At 31.8% G+C, this 23,460-nt stretch overlaps 1 protein-coding gene across 1 annotated transcript; it reads right to left on the bottom strand.

Annotated features, from left to right (window-relative positions):
- Window positions 1–365: 365 nt before the first annotated feature.
- LOC146996148 (uncharacterized) lies at window positions 366–14,758 on the bottom strand. Its single transcript, XM_085821372.1, has 2 exons — window positions 13,876–14,758; window positions 366–472 (listed from the first exon to the last, which is right to left on the bottom strand). The coding sequence occupies exons 1-2, from the start codon at window positions 14,756–14,758 to the stop codon at window positions 366–368; spliced, it is 990 nt and encodes a 329-aa protein (XP_085677498.1).
- Between the last annotated feature and the right edge of the window lie 8,702 nt (window positions 14,759–23,460).

The following is a 23,460-nucleotide window of genomic DNA, read 5'->3' as shown; positions in this document are numbered from 1 at the left end:
GGCGTTTGAAGAGACAGGAGGAATATCCCTTCTCCTCGCCGAGCACCCTAAGCCCCAAGATTCGGAATGTCGATTCCTATTTGCTGTGCTGGCCTTGCCTGCTTGCGCGGTATGTAGTTTTCTGCAAGAGTTTCCTCGAATATATTGGCCACCGGTTTTTGGATAAATATATATATTGAGGATTTCCACTTTAATTTAACTTAAAACCGGCGGGTTTAAGAAAAGAATCTTTCCGCTTTTTTTAGCTGTTTTGTTTATGCTTTCGGAGTTGGTCTGGGTGCGCGTTTGTTAAGGTTGTGCCACGCATGCCATTGTGTTGTGTTATGACCGGGAGATTGGATGAGATTTGAAACGGGATGACAAACTTAAGCTGATGTGCGCCATGTTTGGTAACATTCAGGGGCAGGATATTTCAAATCCTCAATTGAAAACCGGTCACTTTCCATTTGAAATGATGCATATTGATTGAAAACTAAGCAAAACAGAATTTAAAATAAAAATTTCTTTTAAAGTGTCATTTTTAAACACTTTAAAAGAAACACTTTCATCCTGTTTATCACTTTCATCCTGTTTAACATTTTCATCCTGTTTATCTGTAAGAAACAGAAGAACACTGTATTAAATATTGTTTCCTAAATATACTTTTTTATTTCTAAAAAGAGACGGTTTTGTTTAATTTGAAGCTTTTTGTTTTCCTTATACTAATCACTTGTCATTAAAAGTGTTTATTTCTGAGATAAATATATATACTTATAAAGAACTTTATTTTAGTTCTCTGTCTAATATAACTCTGTCTAATATAATTCGGTACATGCAATAAAAATATACCGCTGAAATCACATCCAAAGCATTGTAAGGTGTATCCTAAGTTTTTAACAGTTACCTTTAGTTAAAGCTACGTTCCTGTTCTTCCTAATTTCAGCTTACAATTTCCTACCAGAATGTGTTTTTAGAATCGCGGTTAAAGCAAATGAGTAAGAGTGGTATTTAAGTTCCACTGATTTCGAGAGAGAGCCTCAGAGTTTCTGACTAGCGCGCGTTCGCCCTTTGGCTACGTCTCTCCAAGTTGCACTACGAGCGGCTGTATTTCAGGCCCTTGATAGCTTGCTAGCTATATAGGGGCCAACTAATTAGACTTTTGATAGCTTTGGCTATATCTTTTTAGTTAAGCATTAGTTAACTTTTATTTCTTATTACTTTTCTTCTTATTATTATTTATTAAGTTCAAGCCTAAGTGGAGGCTTTGCTGTACGCCCTGAGAAAGAAGCCAACTGTTAAATTCTTATTTTTAGAAATAAACATTAATTAACGCTTCTTGAGTTTACGGCTCTGTTCCTGAACTAAAGCAGTTATTCGCGTATCTGTTTATGAACTTCCTGCACATTTAACTGTTAGATAAAAGGGCGGAACCCCACAGCATTAATCAACATTTGTTTTATATTTTTATCAAACTGCATTTCAGCTTGTTTTCCAGTAATTTACATTATGAGGCATAAAATAAATAATTATTTGAATTCCATTGAAAAAGATATAGCTTGACCTCTTAAGTTTTCGAACCTGGAAACTTCTAAAACAAGGAGAGAGGAAGAGTTTGATGGTTAGGAGTTTCAGCGTGGTATTGCTGATGATCATGCGAGAGAAATGCTGTTTTTATTATAAATGTCCAATGATTCTGTTTTTGGAGAAATTATAAAAATTTCATAGTCTTAGCTTGAAAAACGAAAGTTCATTTCAGTCGTGCGGAATGTTTCTATAAATTTATTAAAGCAGTAGAATTCTTGATAAAAGTATTTTCACTAATTTGAACTTTTTAAGGCATACGAAGAAGATAACAGTTGTCATGAATAGTAGGGTAGCCGGTTGCAAAAGCATTAGATCCGTGTTCGAATCTTGGAAAAGACACGGATGTTCCGTAAGTGTAAAATGTCTTTAAGGTATGCGAGCACTTACGATATTGTGGACTTAGAAGTTAAGTCGACAAGTTTATGGTAGAGGAAGAAGGCGAAGAGATTATGGGATTCCTTTTTAGGTGTGTTCTATTTCAAAACTGAGATAAAGCTTTCTCTTTCTCTTGAATGTAATTCGATCGCCCCGTTTGGTGCGAAACCATGTCGAAAAAACATTAAAATTTTAAAAGCAACAAAGTAAATTTTAACAACTTAAAAATAATTTAAAACAATCCTATTCCAAAGACGAAAGTCTTGATGTGTATTTAAAGAATTCCGTGATAACAGGCTTGCTTTTTTAATTCAAAGAATGCGAAGATTACACTATCTTATAAAACCTTCCTGTTGTTTTAGGAATTAGACCTATTCCTGTATGTATGTTCAACATTCAGCATTAAAACGGCTTCAGTTTATTTGTAAAAGGTTGAGTCTTGGAAATATTTTATAGCTATCTTAGATGCTAATATATGTAAATGATATCATAAAGGTAACTTCAAGGAGTTTAAATGACAATGACAATAACTTAGGCTGCTTCCAGGGGTCATTCTATCACTGTGAAAGAAATAAATGGGACAATTTGGCATAATATACTAGAGAAAGCTGGCCTTAAGAAGTTAGTGGACGGCATTATAAAATTTATGAACTATCTCCCGTGTCAGCAAAGTAGACAGACAAATTATTAATACGTCTTTTATGTCCTTGAAACAAGAGAGAAAAATTGGGCAATCGATTTGTAAAGACTTGCTTTCATAAAAAGGAAGATTAAATATAATTGAATGACATTTTATTCGACACAAAAAAATATACCTCATTAGGGCTGAGGAAGCAATTTGGCAGATATAATAAGACTGACTAAATAAGGTTTTAGCCTAACTATTCAGCAAGTAAATTTCTTGAATTAAGTACAGATATCAGCAAGAAGTTTTCATGCAACTCAAGCGCACTTGATAATAGCTTACAAGAATTCTATAAAATCAATGAATAATACCAAGTCTCAAATTCGGATTTTCTTCGCTTTTACTGTCAAGCTCTTTTTTGGAAAATAGGTTATAATATTACTCACAACCGGTAAAGAATATGCTGTTTCATTTTTTCATCCTGTTTAACTGTAATAACCACATCAAGGTCATTCTCTAGGCTGCTCTCAATAAAATCTTAACAACTTATGTGAGGAGCAGGGCAAAGGTAATGATAATCAGAATAATTATATTGAATTGATAATTATTAAGCATAATAATTATTGAGAAAGATGAGATATATGAATGATGGCAGAGTATTACTGCATCTTGTAAGGATTTAGTTATTTTTATATAACAGTTATTTTATGTTTAATACGTTTAGTGTCATTCTGGCTTTCCGTTTTTCTGACAGAATGCAAATTTTAATTCGAGCGTATTCAAATGAGACAGAAAGGAGATAGTAGTTAAAGGAAGATCAAGGCTATTATCAAGTGCGCTTGAGTTGCATTAAAACTTTTTGCTGATATCTGTACTTAATTCAATTTACTTGCTTAATAGTTCGGCTAAAACCTTATTTAGTCAGTCTTATTATATCTGCCATAAATTGCTTCACCAGCCCTAATGAGGATTGTTGAATCAGAGCATGTTCCGTTTGCTGGAGGCAAGTTGCCAGTTTAATCTGTTCTGCCATTACAGCATGACATGCTGGCAAGGTCTGAGCCAATGTACGCGCTATTCCTTCTGTGTAGCTTTTGGCTAAACTTACGACTTAACTTAGTTGAATTGACTTAATTGTTGACTTAGTTGAAATGACTGGCTGATTTGAATTGAGTATTAGTGCTATTAGTGAATTCAGTATTAGTATAGTATTAGTGGCTGATTGAATGGTGTGACTTTTTGAGTTATGCCATAAATGCTGGTTGGTTTTGTAAGCACAAGGGATGACTTCTGTTAAATTTCTGTGTTTTAATAAAAAAGATCTTTTACAGCCTTCTTACGTTCTCTGTCTCCTTATTGGACACAGCGACAAGTCGCTTACGTTAAGAGTAAATTTCGAATTAGTTTCTGCTTCCGAAGAAAGTTAGACTCTACAGTCTTAAACAGGGATTAGCATTTGACATTTCTGCTATAGAATCCAAAAACAATCACACAAGGAAATCTCATAAATGATATCTTTGGTTGCAAAAAGTATAACAAAACTAATTTTCATGTTCTTAATAAGCATTAATTTTTATTAGATATAACAAGACATAAAATGACATTTATTGAAATATAAAATCGATTTCCAATGCGATTATTTTATGCTACGTAACATGCAGAGTGGATGCAGTCAAAAAACAATTTTAAGTACATTTTGGATTTGACTAAACGTATCAAAATTTTGATTTATAAAAATATTAATTATTTTTAATGCTGGTGTTAAATTATACTTAACTAATTACTAATATTCATTGGTTTTAATAATAAGATATATTAACGATACTACTTTTTATATTTAATACTCATACATGATCAATTCAAAATGCAAATAAGACGCTACTGTTATTAGCTACTGTTATTTGAGCAAAGTAAAGCCTTTAAAGCTAAGTTTGTAAATTAACGAAGTTCTTATCAGCTTATCAGCAGCAGAATTAAATACTGCGGTCTTAAAGTCTTAAAATTCAGTCTCTAATTCAAATGTACACTATTTACACAGTCTTTTAAATATGCAGAATATTGAAACTTGCGATTTCTTGGTCTTGACGTGAACCAGCTAATGAAAAAGTGTGAGCTTTCATAATTTGCGTAAATTTAGAAATAATTTTGAAAATTCATTTTTAGGATTGAAGTTGCATGTTATGATTTGGCAAATGGCGAAAGTTCACGCTCAAACTTTGGTAATAATTTTTCTAAATACATGAAAACATTGAATAATAATGATGATTGAATAATTGAAGTAAGTAATGGAAGTAAGTCTTCAACAGGTAACTCAAAATCCATTTCCTGCTTTGTCAGGAGAAATACAAGTAGAAGAATGAAAATTTCTATTTACATATGTACAGAAGTATTAACCCAGCTAGCACTGAAAGATCCATTGTTCGAATCCTAGTGAAAGCATTGTTGATTTTTCGTGTTCCCTGCTCTTTCAGAAAATATCTAATCTCTCCACATATTTAATTTTTAAAGTACCCAATTGTTTCGTGGCCAGTGTTAGTAAACTTTGTAATGAAGAGAAGGCGTGAAGTTCTGAAAAAGAAACTTGTAGAGATATTAGGTTATTTCGAAGCAGGGGAGATGAAAAATGAGCAATGCTTTAGCCGGGATTTGAACCACGGACGTCTCGAATATGCGCCGAGCATGCTGAAAACTACACCACGAAGACATGCTAAGAAGGTGGTAAAAATACCGTATATATTCCCCTTTTAAAGGGCGACTGGGAATTAGGGGATTTAGTCGCCAAATCCAGATGGTGAAGAATCATCATCCACCACCTTTTTTAGTTCGGGCGTCACTGTAGAGGTATTAGGTTATTTCGAAGCAGGAAAGATGAAAAATGAGCAGTGCCCTCGCCGGAACTCGAACCACGGACCTTTCGAATACGCGCTGAGCGTGCTGACCACTACAACACGAATACATGCTAAGAAGGCGGGAGAAATACCTTATAAACTGAAGAATATGTTTGAAGAAACTGCGCTGCATGAAAGTAGTTTCTAAACTACCTGCAATAACATTACACGCTACCCATGAAAAAGGTTTAGAATTTGCAAACATTGTTTCGTATTAAAGATATATAACAATACCGATTATTTTGAAAAAAAATCCTTCAACATTCTATGGAAAATTTTATATCGGCCTAAATGCTTGTACACTTAAGTAATTTCTTTTTTATTTTGATCACATAAAATCATCCCGTGTACTACAGATGTACAACAAGGGGCTTACAAAAGTGAGTTAACTAATACATTAAACCTTACATGCATAAATAAAGCGAACAAAAACAGAAAACGGCCGCCTAGATTTCACGAAAACAGATAAGTTCAATGGCCAAGTGACGTCGAATTTTTTTCAAATCGTTCTGGAAACATAATCTAAGACCATCCGAGGTTGAACAGGAAAAAAAACAAATGTTCCACATTTTGAGGTACTTTTTTTTGGAAAACTGACACGAACTATTTGATCTTAGATTAAAACGAAACAGACAACATTCAAATTTACCGTGACCAAACGAAAACAGAGATACTTAAAAACTAATAGAGGAGAAGGATTCGTAATACATTCTATAGTAAGTAGAAGGAAAAAACGTTTTGGTGCTATCAGCATTATATAAGATGAAATGTATTCCTCATTCCACTTCGCTAAAAACTTCTTATAATGAAAGGACTTCTAACAACTCTTTGGAATGTTAATATTGATATCTACGGGTAAATTTAAGACATCTTTTGCTAGAAACCAGCTCTTTCATTTCCATAGAATCCATAATGAGAATGCACATAAGAAAAATGGATATCAATTCCTCTAATTCTAAGCGAACTGACACTTAATAGGGTTTCGATTATTTATTTGTCTCTGCCGGTAATACTGTTTAAAAGGTGAAGAGAAAAAAGTCATAACAAATAAGGTACCTCGAGGATGCTGTTCCGTTATCTTTGATCCGTTCGACGGCGAGATAAATACAGAAGATTTCTGCTCAGAAACTGTGCATTCATTCCTAATACGGTGCTTAAAATAGTAAACCACAAATTGGTCTCCAAAAAGGACAAATGCAAGGCAAACCTTATTGTTCATTTTACTGCCATCTGTGATAAAAACCATATGAAAATACAATTCAATAATCTCTTTACAATAGCAGAAATTTATGTGTCCTAAAATCCCTGGATAAGGAATATCGGAGAAAGGAGCATTTCCATTTATGCAGTCTTCCAAAGTATCAGTTGCCAGTGCCTCTAAAATATTATATTATATATATAATATTTTAGACTGAATATATAATAATAACTGAATATATATATTCTTATATTCAGTTCCGAAATCAATAGGCGGAACTCCTACAAGAGCGAAAGCAGCCTCATAACTTCAGGTTTCTATAGCTACTAATAATACGAAGAAGAATTCTCCGTTCAATCTTCCTCAGATTTCTTTCGTTAACTTTATCTGCAAGAACACGTTCCCGAATACGAGAGGTGTACGAAATGAAAGGCACAATATATTGCTTATACATCAGTTTCTTGACGTCATAGCTTACTCCAAAAGCATTTTTAGCAATTCGGTGGAAACCATTAAACATTTTATTACATTTAGTAGAAAGGAATTCGATGTGCTTTTCCATATTAATTTTTGACCAAATATGACACCAAGATACCTAACACTTTCTAAAAATTCTAAAAATGAGCAATATTTTGTTCATCAAAATTTTTGGAAACAAACATAGCCTTACTTTTTGAAGGATTGAAAATGAGTTTAGGAGAGATCTTCCAAGTGGAGACAAAATCCAGCCCTGCTTGTACTCTCAAAGTCGTCTGCAAATGCAATTTTTAAGCAACTCTCAAGACGACTTAAAATATAATTTATTATTATATTTCGAAGTTTAGGTCCGGACACAGAGCTTTAAGAGCAGCCTTTTTCCAGATAATAAACCTTACCTTCAGCTACCCAAGTTGGAGCGCAGAAGTCCTCCTGTTTAAGAAGCTTTTAAGGAAGTTAACAGATATTATGTGGTATACCAGTATCTTTTAGAATTTTTAAGCTAAATGGCTCCCAAGCATTATCAAAAGCACCTTTGAAATCCCTGAAAAATATGAACTGTTGTAAACTTCATTTTCTTCCCATATTGCAAGATGGAAAGAAAGCGAATAAGGGTATCTTCAGCGGACTTCCGAGGAATAAACGCGACTTGAGAATCATTTCTGTTTCAAGTATCGGTCTGTTCTACTAATGAAGAGAGTTTCAAGACATTTTTCCAAAGTAGGTAATATACTAATGTGAGTTGGCATCGTTCATTTATAATCGGATGACGCGACAAGCTGTGAGAGGAAATCTTGCACTTTTTCGATGACGAAAACAGAGGATTCCGCCATTAAGACGATGACGCGATTCAAAGATGTTTGCTTGTAAAATGCGTTTCCTTCTCTTTGTTTGTAAATAATCTCATCTATTTCCTTCTATGTATGTAATTACTTTGTAGTTTGTAGCAACTATTCATGTTTCATTAAATATTCAAGTTATTTGTAAATTGGACTAGTTTATTAGCCCCTAGACAGCCACATCGGAAGTAAGTTTACGAACATCATATTCCTAGACAGTAAGTACCGATTCTACACTAATGCATCTAATAATATCAATATTATAATTTTAATACGGAATAAATCTGTCCTTTCTGTTCCTGTCTTCAAAGCTTAATAATATTTGGTTAACTCACATTATGCTTTTAAATATTCCTTTTCCTCTAAAGTAAACTCTGCATAATTTCTCCCCTGCAAAAGAAGAAACAAAATGAAAAATGAAAAACGAAATTTATGGCAGAAGGGAAAAGGAAGAGAAAAATATTGACTTCTCTGATTTCAATCTGTTTCAGAAATGCTGTGCTTTTATATTAACCTATCAATGATCAGTACTGACTTACTTTGCCAAAGCAAGCTTTGAAAGCCTTTTTTTTTTTTGTAAATATACATGTCATTAATTAGAAGCAGACATATCTACATTTGATTTAAAAACTAAATTAAAGCGCTTATTACTTTAGTAGAAAAAGTACAGTTAAAATCATAGAACGTTCATAAGATTTTGTAGTATGAAAACAAATGGGTAATGGACGAATCTAAAATTGAGATGTTTTCAGAATGCCAAAAAATATAAAACTTTTCAATACATATCATTAAAATTGACTGCGATTAAGCAAATCGAGCTATATTACTCCTGCCTCACATAGCTGAACTTTAAAGATAAGACTTGCATATTAATTTTAACATTAAAATAAAATCATAGTTAAAAGTAATTTTGAATTTATTGGAAATATAATATTTGACATAAGCAGGTTTAATTAGAAAAGCTGTGTTAAGGTACCCGACTACGTTCGACACTCAGATTTTGGAAAGATAGCATAAATAAATCTATTATTGGTGTTATTTAGCAGAATACTACTTAAAATGTCAGAAATAGCAGAAACAGTGATAAACAATAATAAACGAAAAGTCCAATTTTCGTTTTTTTCTTTGCCTTAAAAGTATGCCAATTTTCAGGATTACTAGATGTGCGCCCAGAAAATTATTTTTCAATATTTTACTTTTAATTTTGGCCCTTATATTTATTAAAGTATGAAAAATTAATAGACTAAAATTTAAGTCATGAAGTAAAATGTCTATAAAATATACGTCTGTGAGTGCATACACTATCTATTTTTCGAGAAAATTTTCTCTTCTCATTCACAAAATTGTCTGAAAAAAATATAGACACTGCGCAAAAAAACAAAAAAGGGACATTTCTGTATCTTCCGTTCAACTGGGTCGATTGACGAAATTCCACTTGCGTTTTTCATATCTCGAAAGCCCGACTTAGGATCTGTATTAAAAGTATATGTAGCATTGTTCTAATATAGGTATTTTGAAACAAAATAGTACTTTTTCTGAAATAACATGCTAAGGTTTTCCATATTTCGATTCTACAACTAAAATTATGTAAACGTTTAAGTTTTGTAAAAATAGAGTAGTTTTTTAAGTATTAGCTCTCAAAACTTTGGCTCCTGAATGTTAATTGAATTTGGTATATATAATTTATAATCTCTCTTTTTTATTGAACTAATTTGATACTTCGCTTCACATTTCGAAAGTTAGGTTCATTCCAAACACCATTCGCCCATTTTTATGATTTTTTTTTTAATTTGCATTTTTAAATAACTTTTATAAATTTTTCGAAAAAACATTTTAATTATGATCTATAAAACTTTTACTTATCATCTTAAAGCAGATGATTTCTAAGCATATCTGCAAAAATGTAGAGTTTTGTATTCAAAATTTCCGAAGATATACGGAAATTTATATATTGACGCGTTTTGAAATTTGGCGTATTTGCTGAAAGCGATAATAACATTAAATGTGGTTTAGGGCACTAAACCGTTACTGCTTTTAAATATTTTTGAAATTATTTAAAAGCAGTAACGGTGTGACTTTTTTTCGCTCATGACCAATGCAGAAAGGGAAAGAAAAATATTTTACCATATATTAAAAAGATAAATTTTGAATTTCTCCATAAATTTTGCACCAAACTTTACAAAATTGAATATTTAGGCATAATTTGAGTCGTAGAATTGAAATATGGAAAACGTTGGCATGTCACTTCAGAAAAACTCAGATTTTGTGTCAAAATACCTACAGTAGAACAACGCTATATACAAATCTAATACATATCCTATGTCGTGCTTTCGAGACACGAAAAACGCAATTTAAATTTCGTCAATCGACCCAGTAGAATGGAAGATAAAGAACCGCCCCTTTTGTTTTCGCGCAGTGTACATAAATCTTAAATTTCTGTCCATTTACTTTCCAATATTTGTAGAAAGTTACATAAAATTACTATAGTAATAGTTTAATTTCTTTTTCATAACACAAAAGTTGAAAATTTAAGTTTTTCAAAAAATCGGTTTAATGTAATGCAAACACAAAAAGAAGCAAAAAAAAAAAAAAAAAACTTTGCCAAGTATGAAAATTAAATTGCAAAACTAATCTCGTTTCTAACCCTTAATAACAAATAGAAAGGTTCAAAATTATCTTTTGAACAATCATCAAAAGTATTCAAATGAGAATTCTGATTTTAAAGTTATTTAGAGTAGTCTACGTACCTTAAGACATCAACATTCGGATTCTTAAACGGAAACTTCCGGTTCTCGACGCAGAACAAAAGGAGCCATAATATTACTTCTAACGACCGGAGAGAAAAAAAAATAAAAGTAGTTTTGGAAAATTTAGTGTTTAAGCTTTAAAGAAAGTAATAAAAGTTTTTTTTTTTTTTTTTTAATTTCATCAAAATTGTCGATTAGAACGTCGTCGGGTACCTTATCGTATCCTTATTTTCTGAACCACTTTTGTAACTAAAAATTAATGGCAAAGTAATCATTTTTTAAGGTAAAAGAAATTTTCTTTGAATCCGTTTCCTTTAAGCTATCGTGAGTTTTAAACATGCTATTTATCCATGTTTTCTACAGCAACGTTTTCCAGATCTTAATACAATATCATTGGACATTGTCTAGTGATCTCAGAATAACCGCCAGCAGCCACTGAGAGATCCAGAATAATTGTATTCGTATAGTAATCCGATAATAATTCAAATGATGATCCATTGCCCCTAACCAGCACTTTCCTCAATCTCATGGGATCAGGCCACTGTAATCAAATGCGCTTAACAGATATAGATTTGTTCTGGACGTTTAATGAATGTTTCTCGTCCCAGCTAGGCTGCTACCGGTGTTGTCTTTGTAAGCAGGATGACGCATATCCAACACAGAAATGATTAACACCAAACCTTTTACTCTTAGTACTAAACGGAATTATTCCAAATGTGAGATAATCTTTTGAAAATCTGGCTTAAATTTAATTAACTTGTACCTGAGTTAGAAGCTGTTATTGCGACTTTACTGTGTAAGTTATTTGTGGTTTTTAAAATTATTTTTCAGAAAGGGCGCTCAGATGTCTTAAAGATAAATGTATATCTATGACCCTTTTGTAATTTAACAAAGTAATGTCACAATAATTGTATAGAGATGGTTATGCCTGAAGTATGAAAGAGATTGTATGACAGCAATCCAAAATGTAACTTTAATTTAATAATTATGAAATTCATGCCACAACAGTGACATGTGGTTAAAACCACTGAATACTGGTTGTTCGACCCGAGTTCGATCCACGGTGAATTCGAGCTGGCTGCATGACTAGTTTTCGTGGTTTCTCCTTTTGACTATGAGTGACTACGAACCAGTTAGCCTCAGAAAGTTCTCTACGAAGGCATTCTTTTCCCCAGGCAGATAGCCATCGTGTGTTTTGTCATATTCATTTAACTTTCTGAAATTCATATTTGTTAAAGAATATCTTGTTTCAGTTTCTAAACTTCGTAAGATATTTGTTATCAAGTTTTAAGATATTTGTTCAAACGTAAAATTAAGCAACTAGTCCGATTCATTTCAGTATCATTTATTATAACATGAATTAGTTTTCATTATTACAAGTGAAAAAAGCAAGTAGTTAATTTAATTATTAAATTTCATTGTATATATAAATATTTAATTCGTTGGTATTCCGTTAACCCAAAGAAATCTCATCCAGAAGTAATTTCACCGAAACAGTGCTTCAAGCTGAATCTGTTACACACCGCTCAGTTTGCCAAAATGAAAATGATTTATGAAGAAATGATAATTATTTTGAAGCAATTTAACATCTTAACAACCCATTCAATAGAATATTATATAAAATAGGACCAGCTAAGAAACTGATTAAATTAACAGAAGCTGTGTATTTGTGAAAGCAGTAAGTTAAATTTTAGGGCTAGTCTCCTGAAGCATTCCCAAATACAAATGCAAAGCAAAACATTTAAGTGTACCTTTTATCTGCTAACAAAAATTCTATTCTCAAAACTAATACAATTGCTAATGTTGATAAATATATTGTTCTTCAAAAAGTATAACCGCTGTTAGAAGTAACCCTTTCACAATAATGAACAAAATATGTATTAAAATTTTCAATTAAGAAATAATTCTTTAAGAAAGAGGTTATACATCGAAATTCATTTTGCACCATTCTTCTTAAGAGCTGCTGATATTGCGATGCTATTGTAATCATATTCTTTAAATAATTTTTCCATAAACGAATTCTTTAGAATGAATTTAAAAGGTAAAATAGAACGATAGTTTTTATACCGAAGTTCATAATATACAGCTGTTTTTACATCTGTTATTAATCCCAATAATGCTTTAAATATTCATAAAATTATAAGCCGGATATATTTTTTAATAAATATATTACAGTTATGTCAATCATATATATCAGTAAAAATTCAAAAATGACTATGTTTTCTTTAAGTTGATCAGACCGGTATGTAATTAGTGTTACAATTTAAAGGATGTTAAACTTATATAATGTTAAGGGGACGGTGGACTTTAAAAATTATTTTTTTAAGTTTTCATTTTTTCAACAAGAAATTTTATACATGTACATCTTATAGCATCAGTAAACAAAATATATGCTCAGAATTTCAATTTATTTTAAATTAAAAAATTTTAAAGCAATTAATTAATTATTTTAATTAAAAATTTAAAATGCTCCATGCGCTCTAATTTTTAATATTTTTTCCTAATATTTGCTTTATGTTACTTATAAAGGCTTGGTAAAAGTATTTGTGTATCCGTTATTGAATATGATGGATAAGAAATTTTTAAAGGCTATTTTTGTGAACTTAAACCCAATTTTCGAAAAAATTTCACCTTTTGTTAAAGGTTTTCACAAGTTTAAACTTCTTAATAACCTCATATCAAAAAATGCATACACAGATCTACTGTAACATATAACAATATAGTTTCTTCCAAATATCATCCATTTTTAACTAAAAATGAGACGCATGGAGCATTTTCAAAACACACAAATAGCGAAAAAATTTGTTTTGAGAAAAATGAATTTAAAGTTTTCCTTCAAACTTACCTTTAATACATGGTCATGAGAAACAGCAAATTAACTTTGAATATAAATTTGTAAACATTCGATAACATTTTTGTAAGATTTAACTATTTTTAATCTCATAATATTAAATATGACAAAAATAAACATATGACAAATTGCTAGGTGATTCGAAGTTATACAGGTAAAAACAATTTATGCCGTATGCCCAATGAAATTTTTAAAAATCACCCGCACCATATGTTTTACCTTCATTTGCTACTATTGCATTATCGTTTAGTGATTTACAATATTTTTTACTATTTCTGTGTTTTTTCCATGCAGGTAAACTTCTCTTTTTACTTTGGTTCAAGCGACGCTGATCACGCTTTTTTGCAATGAGTAAGGAAAACGAGTTCACTTCTTCCTGTTCTACGCTTATGGCATTTACACAACCAAAGTTAAATTCATTAATTGTTGATAATACTGACATTTCTAGCCTTTTTTTAGAAATAAACACTTCTTTAGGGCAATTGTTCCAAATTAAACTATGGATACTTTCATTAGCATTTTGTGTTTTACCAGAAATGCATCTGGACAGCAATTCTGTGCTAGCTAGCCTTTGATAAATTGGCAAGATTTGAGAAAGAACACTTTCAGATACTTTAGTTTTCATGGCTTTATGTGCTTTCGGCTGCTCTTCATTTGCTACTGCACGTTGATAAAAACACCATGACAACGTACCGGTAGGACATTTCGAATGTTTTGGTGAGACATCAGTAGATGAACAGTGTAGTAAGCTTGCATAAATTGCAGATTTCATTTTGTCTATATCCGGTATGTTATCTTTTATGGCCTTTATGTAATAGTTTGTTAACTTTAAAATTGTAGTTTCCTTCAGATTACCTTCTTTTCGTCCACCGATACATATACCTCTGGAACGCAGCTCTTTAACTTTATTGCGCAATCCTGCCCCTAAACGTTTTGCCACATGATTGATACATTCTTCTTTACTAATTTTTACGTCATTACCATAAAGATTCAGAGTTAATAAATGTTGATATGTTTTCGCATCCCCATCAGAAAGTATCCCAACATATCGCATATTACATGTACTGATGGACCGTTTCCATAAAATTTCTGCGGCTTTCATTTCCATAGCATTAGACGAACCAGAAAAATTTTTGGAACACTCTGGTTTGTGGCTTTCAAACCATATATGAAATTCCGCACTGTCAGCACCCATATCTCTTTTCGCGCATACACATTCAGGACAATATTTTGACAGAATTTCCTAGTCGATAACTAACCCAGTCAAGACATCTACGACGATACCTATTCCATACAGTGACGTATGCCCACGTTTTTGCCATGTGCCATCATACGACACTGTGATATCTATACACTCATCATTATTTATATTAATTAACTTTTTATGCTTGTTTCGAACAATATTTCGAGAAAACTGAAGGAAATCACCTTTTAGTTTCCCCTTTTCTTCAGACAAACTGTGTAAACATTTAGCAAATGTCTTTTTGTCCATAGCATGAATTCCCATAATCATGGAAAACACTTCTAAGGCGGCGTGGCCTTTGCCTATTTTCAAAAATGCTTCGACAAGTTTCGTATTCACATCAAATGTATTTGACCGTTTTACCCGCTCACTTGAAAATGTTGAACTAAATATTTTATCACAGTTTTTACAAACTAATTCAAGTTTTGTAGAATATCCATATATTCCTTTCGAAACAATATCTAAAGAATTGGTTGAGCACTCGTCACACTTTATATTACATAGCAATGGATTCCACATTTTACGATTTATCAAAATATATGAATCATCATTTCGGTTATCACCACAGTCAGACGTTCGTAATAAACTTTCATTCAGTTTCTTTACACTGGCACTTATTGAAGTACTCGCTTCAACTATAGAACTTTCAGAAAAAAATTGTTTGTTTATTTTTGGAAGAAACTTCTTCACTGTTCAATGTCACGTCATTTTCCGAATGAGCTGCCCATCGTTTTTCAATTTTGCTGACAGCTGCAAGTTTTTCCTTCGATGGTCGCCCTTTAGGCTTACGGTAACGACGACTTATGGCATGCATAATGTACTACAATAAATAAATAAATATATATATATATACTTTTACGCAAGAGGTTATAAATTAATCTGAAGTTCTTCCAGTCCAAGAAACTCAGTTATAAACAGTCCTGCAAAATGTAGTTGTATAAAACACAGCAAAACACTTTTAGCAAAAGAACTAAGGAAAATAGCGAGGAACACTTTTAAACTGTAAACAGTGAAATGGCAGTTACAGTTAAAACGTTATATTGCCAGGTTTATAAAGAATTAAATATGTAAGTATATAAATATCAGCAAATAACTGTTGAAACATATTTGTTTACATTTTCGCCAAAATTTAAAGGGCAAAGTTTATGTTGTTTACACATTTTAAATGCTTGTAACTTCGTTAAAAATTAGAATATTTGAATTCGGTTTTTTACATACGATGCAGTTAAGTATATGTAATACAACGAGAGTAAAAAAAAAATTTCAATATTTTGGTCGATTTTTAGCTTTTTCAAAGTCCACGGTCCCCTTAATAACAACACTTTAAGATATGAATGTTTGGCAGGTTAAAGCGGAGATAAAGATCTCGTGTTTAATGCCAATGAAAGATTAAGTTAAAAAGAATTAAGATCCTTTAAGATTTATTACATCCGAAATATTTTTATTATAGATATGATTTTTTGTCACATATAATCGGCTAAAATTGAATATAGGGGAAATATTGGATGGAACTTGAGCTTTTACGATCATTTGATTAGAAAGACGAAAATCATGAAAAACTGTGTGCCATTGTTGCTGATATTATGAGAGATAATTCGTTTATTTTTCTACCGAAATATTTTATGTATGTTCCGTATCGTATCAGACTGAAACCTGTATGACTAATAAATTGTATTATTTTGCATCGTTATTAGAGAAGGATTACAGCGGTATCGTTCTCTCTGTTGTTAAATGCATTACTCTCCATCTAACTGGCATCGGGTACTTTCGCTGATATTAATAAACCCATCGTCTGTGTAATTTTTTAATACCATACAGGAGGCTGCAAAAGAACGTGATAAAAGAGAATTTTGAAAATTTCACATGCGCATGTGAAAAAGGCGGTTTTTCTAGCTTCGAAACTACAATACTGAATGTTTACTTATACTACGGCAAGTCCTACAGTTAATTTCGGGTTTTTATAGCATTTACTGCATATGATAATTTAATTAAATTAATTATAAATAGAATTACAAAACTGAAGATTTTTCATTGTTCAAAGGGAGAACATCTGTTGGCTAGAATAAAATAATCTTAACAAATTATTATATGGAATTTCATAACTGGCGTTCCTCTGCTGCATGTTACTATGTACGCTTATACCAACATGCATGAAGACATGTTGCATGCAAATATTCAAATTAGCTTCAAAAGATGTTAAAAGAAACAATTTCTGGGGCACTTTAGCATGGAAATTTTTCAGCTCCTAAACTATCTTCTGTTCACAGAGGAGTCGAACGTTGGATTTTCGGCTCATTTGAATATTAAAGTTTGTTTTTTTTACGAAATTGTGGTGAAAAATGGAGGCACGTCGGAAGTTTGCTTTCTCCCCTGCTTTTAGATTGCTTACAGGTTATGGAGAATTTTTTTCCAGCCTGCCTTTTTCCTTTTATGCATCTATACGCGTAAGCCATAGAGGATTTGTTAGACGGGAGAAACGAGGATTTCCTGACAAAATAAATAAATAAATAAATAAATAAACGGATCACGTTTCATTTGCACCTTGGGGGAAATTTTAGAACATCGGCATAAAAGCACCTGGTTCGAGATGAACGAAAGGTTTTTCGATTTCATGTTTCCTATAATATTAAGAAACACGATAACATCTTTTTTTAATAAAAAGTGTTTTTGTATTATATCATAATATTAATAAAATATTTTTTCGTATTGTGTTATAATACTATTGGCTTTATTTTTCAAAAAGGTGTTTTCCCATTAAATATTCGAAAACGATCTTTCTAGCAAACCGTTTTTATGATAATAAAATTATATTATAACATGCAAAATGTGAATCTGTATCGGAGAATTACAACATAATAGACTCTTCTCGCTAGATTTATATAGAAGTAAATCAGCAAAATATTCTTGCATGTGCGTTTAAGACATGTTTGTTATATGCTGAAGCAAAATTTACAAGAACTCATTGAAACATACGATAATGCATACATCATACACAGCATACAAAGCACGTTTATGAAGTTTTAGAATTTTTACTTCGCTGTACGAAATAAACGAAGAACTGCCATCGCGAAAAACTCCGGGTATCATATTTCAATGGAAAATATCCATTTTGACTGTTCTCGAATTCATTTGAATGATTTTTAAGTAACGTCTATACGTACGGACAGAACAAAGGACTCTTTTTTTTTTTTTTTTTTTCAAAACGGACCGTGAAATGGATTCAGAAGAGATTTTTTTCGTGACATCTGTACGTACGTACGTATGTATGTATCTCGCATAACTCAAAAACGAGTAGCTGTGCAATGTTGAAATTTTGTATATGGAGCTGATATAATATGTAGTTGTGCACTGTTTCCCGGCTCGATGAGCTTAGACTTTTTTATTCTTATATGTTCGTAAATAGGGCATTTTTACTGCAAATGTAATTGAATTATGTTGTTCTCATGCTCCGATTAAAGTTTTTATGCTTTTAATCTGCATGCAATAGCTTTAGAATTAGCAACAATTTGAAAGTGTCACTGGGCCTAATGTGGCGGGTCTTTGTTTACATTTAAAGCTCTTAATATCGTCCGCTGAATGTAGAATATTTTAAAATGAACGCAAGTTTATTTCCCTATAAAAATACTAATTTCATCTAAGAATTCAATTACTGTACACAATATTAAAATAATAAATATCTTATAAATTATAAATCATTCACAAGTTTGAGGTGGATATTTTGGACAAGAAATAAGGCATTTAAATTGGGTTGCAGTTTTTTACTATCAAAGTGGGTAAAGTTCCTTGTGCCTCCTTAAACTTTTCTTCACATTATATCAATTATGCATAAATTTTTATACATATTCTTATATTTAGAAAATTTGATGCCGATACCACATGTTTCCTTATACTGCCTATTAAATTATACACATTTTTTGCTAAGCTTCATTTAAACTTATTTCCTCGAATTTTCTAAATTAACCGATTAATTAAGGTAAACTGAAAATGACATTAAAATTTTAAATTTTGAAATTAAATATCCAGGTCAATTTTTGTCGGAGTCAAACTTCTTATATTATTATTCTCTGACAACGAGTATAAATCTTTCCCAAATGTAAGTATAGGAGCCGGAATATATTATATATAATAAACACGTTCAGATTTCCAAAAAAAAAAAAAATCCTTCTGGAATCCATTTTACAATCAGCTTAGGAAAAAACACTCCTTTATTCTATTCGTACATACGAACGTAAGCAAAAGGTTAGTTGAAAATGGTATCTGAAGTTTTTCGTGATTACAATGTAGAGTCATTAGGTTAATTGGAAGCCGAAAAGATGAAAAATATGCAACCGCCTTCGCCGGGAATCGAACCACGGACCTCTGGAATACCGGCCCAGCATGCAACTGTTACACCACGAAGGCACGCTAGGGAAGTGGGAGAAATACCTTATATAACCCCCTTTTTAAAGGGCGACTAGGGTTTTAGGGGACCTAGTCGAAAAGTCCTGTGTGCGGAGAATCATCATCCACAACCCTTTTAGTTCGGGCGCCACTTGTAGAGTCATTAAGTTAATTGGAAGCCGAAAAGATGAAAAATATGCAACCGCCTTCGCCGGGAATCGAACCACGGACCTCTGGAATATCGGCACAGCATGCTACCGTTACACCACGAAGGCACGCTAGGGAAGTGGGAGAAATACCTTATAACAATACTCCCTTTACTTCGCCCAAGGAAGTAGAAAGTAATGAGCATCGTTAATAGTATTAAGATGATTTGCAATTCAGTGTTAGAATGAGTTTTTATATATTACAAATAATTCTCGTTATAGTCAAAATTTCATTAGTATGCCTTTATCGTATAAAACGTTTTCGTGTATTGAATGTATCATATTTAAAAAGGAATACAAGTTCATTTCCCCATAAAAATTTGAATTTCTTCTAATCAATATGATACACGATATTAAGGACTATGTAAATATAAATTTCCTAAAAGTTTGGTTTGAATATTTTGTACAAAAAATGAAACATTAAAATCGTGTTGCACTTTGTTTCTATCAGAAGTGCGTTAAAATCCCACTACCTCATTAAGCTTTCCTTCATATTTTAGAAATTTTATGTAAATTTTTGTTAAGATATTACATTAAAAAAGAATGGGTTGGAATTTTGCCAATTCTGAAGTTTTGATTGTCCTTTCTACGCGTTAATAAAAATATACAATTAACAAGCAAAGAATAAAAGATTTGTATTAAAATAAGAATAAAGATTTTTGTATATCTAAGGAAATAGAATTTATGCCTCGATAGATTAAGTTTCAATAGAATTTTCTTTCTGGTGTGTAACGTTATTTCTGCAAAGCTTTATTCTTAATTCTGTAAGCAAACATAATGAATACAGAGTAAATAATATTCATTATAATATAAATGAGAGATTTGTTTTATATTATTTTACTTCAACAATATTTATACAGTTTGAAAATAAAAAGAAAAAAACCGTTATTTCATAATTGAATAAATAATTATTTTAATTTGCGTAAGTATACAATCAATTTTTGCGTTAGATTAAATAAAACAAGAAAATTAATTTTCATGCATTGAAACACTGATAAAGGTTTCTTCTATTTTATTGTGGATGTACATTTTCAACGATAAATCTTTTCTCTTTGTTTAAATCAATTATTAGCCCAAAGGGGGTTTTAGCGCAGAAAGGCTATTAGTCTCGAAACGGCATTTTACGTCGGTTCACTATAAATGTCCGTTTCACTTTGCAAATTGTTGCCACCAAATATAACACCCTGTATTGTATTTAAAGAAATTTAAATAATAAATAATCTGCATGAATGTATATATATTTCTCACACTTCGAAGAAACAACAATACTTAGAGCCATCAAATTTTGGATAACGTAATCCTCCACTCGAATTTGGGTACCTGGAAGCCCGAGTTTGGAAATTTCTATTGCCTGTTTCATATTTTGTAAAACTTTAACGAATGTCTGACTAACAAATTTAACGATTTCATAGCGAGCAATGGCAGCACTGTACCGAGGAGGGAATTACTTCCAGCCCCCAAGACTGTTTATCGGAAATTCTAAAGATATGTTGTTTATAAATGTTTTTTTTAGCCCAAAGGACCATTAGCTAAAATGTTCTAGAAACGTGGCTCTGTGTGTAAATGAAGAAAACGACCCTTCGGGCGTAAATATAAAATTTGAAAACTTTCAGATTTTTTTAACATTATTGAAATCAAAGAGAAAATTAAAGACACGAAAGTGAATCAACAATAATTTTAATTATGGAAATTAGAAAGAAAGGTAAACAATCTAGGTAGCTGGAATTCTAGATATGTCTAGATATGCGGAATCTTATTTCCTGAGAATTTTGCTGCTAAGTAAAGATCAAACAGGCTAAATTTAAGTTAATCTTTACATACATCAAAATTTTTATTTAAAAGCTTCGTAATCCCTTTGACATAAACAAGCAGCAACTGCAAAATTTATCCAATTTATAAGCGATATTATTTCAGAATCGTAGATCTTTTAATGCTCAATAAAATTTCCATTAACTTAGCTTTTGTTTTATCGCTTAGGAGACGCCAAAACAACAGCAGCAATAGCTAAAAAAATGCCCCAAACGAATGATCCTCTACTAGAGATATCTAAGATAAAAGCGATCAAAAATCAATAGAAACAGCGACTCACTTAGTCACAATGGCACTGCTTTTAAAGGTCTCGCTCTTACATGAATCAAAACCCGAAAACAAGGCTAAAAAATACCCCCTAAAAACATCACGATAAAAATAAAACATAGAAAGAAAACGTTATATAGCACGTAATATGATTCCCTTTAAATCCATACCAAATCCAAAATCCATTGTAGGTAAGTAAATTTTACTACGCCTTCTACAGAATCTTTGCCAATAGCAATACTAAAAAAATACCAACCAGCCGAAAAGTAAAGCACAAAATAACATATATATGTATATGGCAAAAAGAATCGCTTCAGCCCTTAAGCAATAAGCAGAAAGCTGGGATCCGCTCTTTCCGTATCTAGGAAAAGCGCAGAGGGTGCATTATGTAGGTATTTGCCTTCCTATTACATGCGCAGTTATTTAATGGACGTACTTTAAGGGACTTTGAGAAGGGGCGGAGTCGGTTCGGAAAGAGCTATGTGTCTTCCTGGCCTATCACTCAGATGTTTGCGTTCCATCCGGTTGGTAACACAAGTGGACGAATAAATGGGCCACGGAATTATAGGATAGGGGTGGTTTCTAAGTTTTGGGGACGGGGTACAAATCGTTTTGTGCGAAGATGTCGTCTGACAAAATTGATTTGAGGTTGGCAAGAAATCATAAAAGATTTTTCTTTTTTTTACATTAACAGAAGACAGATAAAAAAAATCTGAAAGGTTTCATATTTTAAATTACGTCGAAAAGGGCGGTTTTTTTTTTTTTTTTTTTTTTTTTTTTTTTTTTTTTTTTTTTTTACATTTTGTGCGTTACCTTTATTTATTAAATATCATGTTCTCCGCCCTTAAACCATAAAATTTAATTAAAGAGCAATATCGCAAAATATTACAAATTAAAATGAGCATATCTTTAGAATTTCCGATACAGAGTCTCGCTCGCTGGAGATAAAAATGTTTCTTCTGTATAGCATTGCCATTGCTCACTTGAGTTTGTTAATCAAATCCTTGAGTTTGTTAATCAAAATTCGTTAAAGTTTTACAAAATATGAAATCGATGATAAAACAAATTCCAAATGTCAAATTTGGGCTTCCAGATGCCCATATTCGCAGGAAGATTACGTTATTCAAAATTCACTAAGGCTATAGGTACCGCTGGTCTATCACAATGCGAGAAACATACATACATATATGTAGATTCTACATTATTTAATTTCTTTAAATATAGTAAATGGCGATAATATTTGGTGGCAACAATTTGAAAATTGAAACAACGCTTGTAGTGAATCAAATTGCTCCTTAGGATAAAATGTGAAAACATAAGTGAAAGAAAGCGAATTTAATAAATGGGAATTTTTCGTTGCACAATAAAAATATTCAGAGAAACAACAGTCCCGTAACACTTGAGGATTTCTAAATATCCAGTCTAACGTAATGTTTTATGAGGGTGCTTCGTTTAAATATATCAACATTTCTTCTTTATGAGAGAAAAATATTAAGTTGCGGAATTTTCTACTCAGAAGAATAGCACTTTTCTACAGTAGTGTAGCAACAGTAGTGTGCTTTATCTTATAAATTAGAGATAAAAGAAAATGTTAATGAAAAAATAAACATATAGATTAAAAAAAAACGACATGCTACAATAGCATGGCCGAAAAACGTTGGAAGATAAATAGGCAGAATTAAGTAATAAACATCTGACGACTTGAATAATGTATACCATGTTCAACAATGAATATTTAGAGACTATCGTACGACTATTAATTATCTTAATAACTTTAAAAAGTACTGAAAAATATAAACGATTATAAAACCTGGCTGCAAAAATTGACGTAATGAACTCAAATCGTGCAGTGGAATTGGCAGGAGAGAGATAAATCGTGGAATTGGGAGAATATAGATAAATAGTGGAGTTTAGTAGAGGGTAGTAGAATTGATGGAACATAGATAAAGCGATAAGGATTCCTGTTGTTAATTATTTTAATTTATCGGGTTT

This window comes from Stegodyphus dumicola, chromosome 7 (genome assembly GCF_044657685.1).
Source record: "Stegodyphus dumicola isolate Sdum_Otavi_A_Nest chromosome 7, ASM4465768v1".
Taxonomy (NCBI): domain Eukaryota; kingdom Metazoa; phylum Arthropoda; class Arachnida; order Araneae; family Eresidae; genus Stegodyphus; species Stegodyphus dumicola.
The sequence above is the reverse complement of the archived record's forward strand: the minus strand, read 5'-3'. Positions and strand labels throughout refer to the sequence as shown.

What these genes read in the sequence shown, in the direction of transcription:
- LOC146996148 (XM_085821372.1), bottom strand. Translation starts at nt 14,758, where the DNA reads ATGGGTGCTGACAGTGCGGAATTTCATATATGGTTTGAAAGCCACAAA. An exon ending in TCAGCGTCGCTTGAACCAAA is followed by an intron (nt 473 to 13,875) that starts GTAAAAAGAGAA and finishes TGTTTTGCTTAG; the next exon opens with TTTTCAATCAATATGCATCA.